Source organism: Panicum hallii, chromosome 1 (genome assembly GCF_002211085.1).
Source record: "Panicum hallii strain FIL2 chromosome 1, PHallii_v3.1, whole genome shotgun sequence".
Lineage (NCBI taxonomy): Eukaryota > Viridiplantae > Streptophyta > Magnoliopsida > Poales > Poaceae > Panicum > Panicum hallii.
Genome location: NC_038042.1, coordinates 7,448,983 through 7,451,003, shown reverse-complemented (window position 1 = coordinate 7,451,003; position 2,021 = coordinate 7,448,983). Strand labels below are relative to the sequence as shown.

The 2,021-nt window shown below is 66.5% G+C and overlaps 1 protein-coding gene across 1 annotated transcript; it reads right to left on the bottom strand.

Annotated features, from left to right (window-relative positions):
- Positions 1–840: 840 nt before the first annotated feature.
- LOC112901954 (peroxidase P7-like) lies at positions 841–2,021 on the bottom strand. The gene has a single exon (XM_025970835.1). It carries the CDS (start codon positions 1,953–1,955, stop codon positions 984–986), a length of 972 nt encoding a protein of 323 aa, XP_025826620.1. The 5' UTR covers positions 1,956–2,021; the 3' UTR covers positions 841–983.

The window sequence follows — 2,021 nt, the reverse complement described above, 5'->3', positions numbered from 1 at the left end:
CGCGCAACAGATCGACGAGAGGATCAGGGATAGGGTGGACGGGGAGCTGGCGTACCTGAGCGGGGAGTCCCTCATCTCCTCCACCACGCTCAACAAGAGCGTCCACCAGTCGTGAGCAGCCTAGCTAGTTCACTTACAAAATTATTTTGAGCTTCGATTGAATCGCGACGACATAGGACAAGTGGAATCTGAAATGATGAGATGCAGGCTGATGAAGGAGACGCACGTGTACACGGAGGAGGACGCGAGGTTCGTCCACGGCCGCGGGAGGGCACGCGGCGCCTGAACGTCAGATGCGTTGCTGAAGAGCCTTCGATCGAACAGCCTGCAGCCAAACGAAGAAAGAGACAGAGTGTGGAACGGAACCGCATGGCAGGCCTTCGTGCATCCGGCCTGTTCTACTCCTCCTCCTTTTTGGGCCAATTCCCCACGTGTGGGCTGCGCGCGACAGCCCACCCCTTCGACGCCGCCTTCCGGCCCACCACCCCCGGGGTGGAACAGGCAGCAGCTGGTGCCGACCACATCGTAGCGGCTTCACGCGCTTTGACAGGAGGACAGTGGAGCACCCGGACACGACACACATCGTCCGAAGCCGCCGACCTGAGGTGACAGTAGCTGTCACCCAACTGTTCGCACACTGCCCCGTCGCCATGCCCCCCGTGCCCGTTCAGAGATCAGAGCCCATCACCAGCAGCATCTCGTCGATTAGCACCGCAGCTTACTAATTTAAGACCGTCGCCATGAACAAGTTTTGCGGACACGCAGTGACGCAAGCATGCACGATCAAACCACATTCAGCTCAGATTAGTAGTACACTTTCTCTTTTCTTTGGGATATATGAACAGACGAACGAACGAATCGAGCTACATACAAATCCTACCATGTCCCTGCACAATCATCTTCATCTAATCATCTTGTACTGTGTATCTCTGTTTATCTACCAGCTAACGCTGCATTGTCGCCATGTCGCTGACTCGCTTAGCCTAGTTGGGCCTCCGGCAGCTGACCCTGACCTCGAGCGGCGTCCCGGGCGCCGGCGCGAGGTTGCCCATCCGCACCATCGCCTTGGCGAAGTCGGCGGCGAACGCGGCCCCGTCGCGGGCGTACCTGCGCACCAGCGTGTCCTGGGACCCGCCGCTGAAGAGCTCCTGGTCCGAGTGCAGCAGGCCGCGCCGCTCCACCAGGCCGCGGAAGTAGCCGTTGTCGAACGCGTCGGGGGTCACCCCGTCGAGCGGCACCAGCGCGCCGTCCGCGCCGCCGCACGCCTCGCGCAGCTCCGCGGCGAAGGTCCCGTTGATCGCCTCGCCGCCTCCCGCGGCGCCGGCGCTCGCGCGGGCGCGGAACGTGGCGCACCGGGCCCGGCCGACAGTGTGCGCGCCCGACAGCGCCGTCATGTCCCGCGCCGACAGGCCCTTGGCCCGGAACGCGGCGACGAGGGCCGGCAGGCCGGACCCGGGCCCCGGGAGGTTCGCGTTCGCGGCGTCGCGGCTGGCGGCGCGCGCGTCCCGGCGGCCGAGGCGCACGTTCCACGAGGGCCCGCCGAGGAGCGACACGGCGTCGCGGGCGGCTAGCGCGAGGACGTCCGCGCAGGAGACGGCGCCCGGGCAGGCGGCCTCGACCGCGGCCTTGGCCGCGTCGATCACCTCGTAACCGCGCAGGGAGTTGGCGTTGGGCCCGGCGCCCTTCTCCCCGGGCGCGGCGCCGTCGTCGAGGAGCACGGAGGCGTCGCAGCCGTTGACGAAGCAGTCGTGGAAGAAGAGGCGGAGCACGGCGGCGCCCGCGTTCGGGTCGGCCGCCACGGCGCGCGCCACCGCGAACCGCACGGTGGGCTGCAGCGCCGGGCACCGCTTGTCGTAGTACTTGGTCGACAGCGCCGCGGCCGTGCCGGCTGCAGCCAGGAAGGCGAGGGAGAGCAGGAGGACCCTGGACGGCACGGACGCGGTGCCCGCGGCCATGGTTGAGCACTCGAGCGGAGCGAGCTTCTTGCTTGGGGTGATGGATGGTGATGGCAGCGGGCCGAG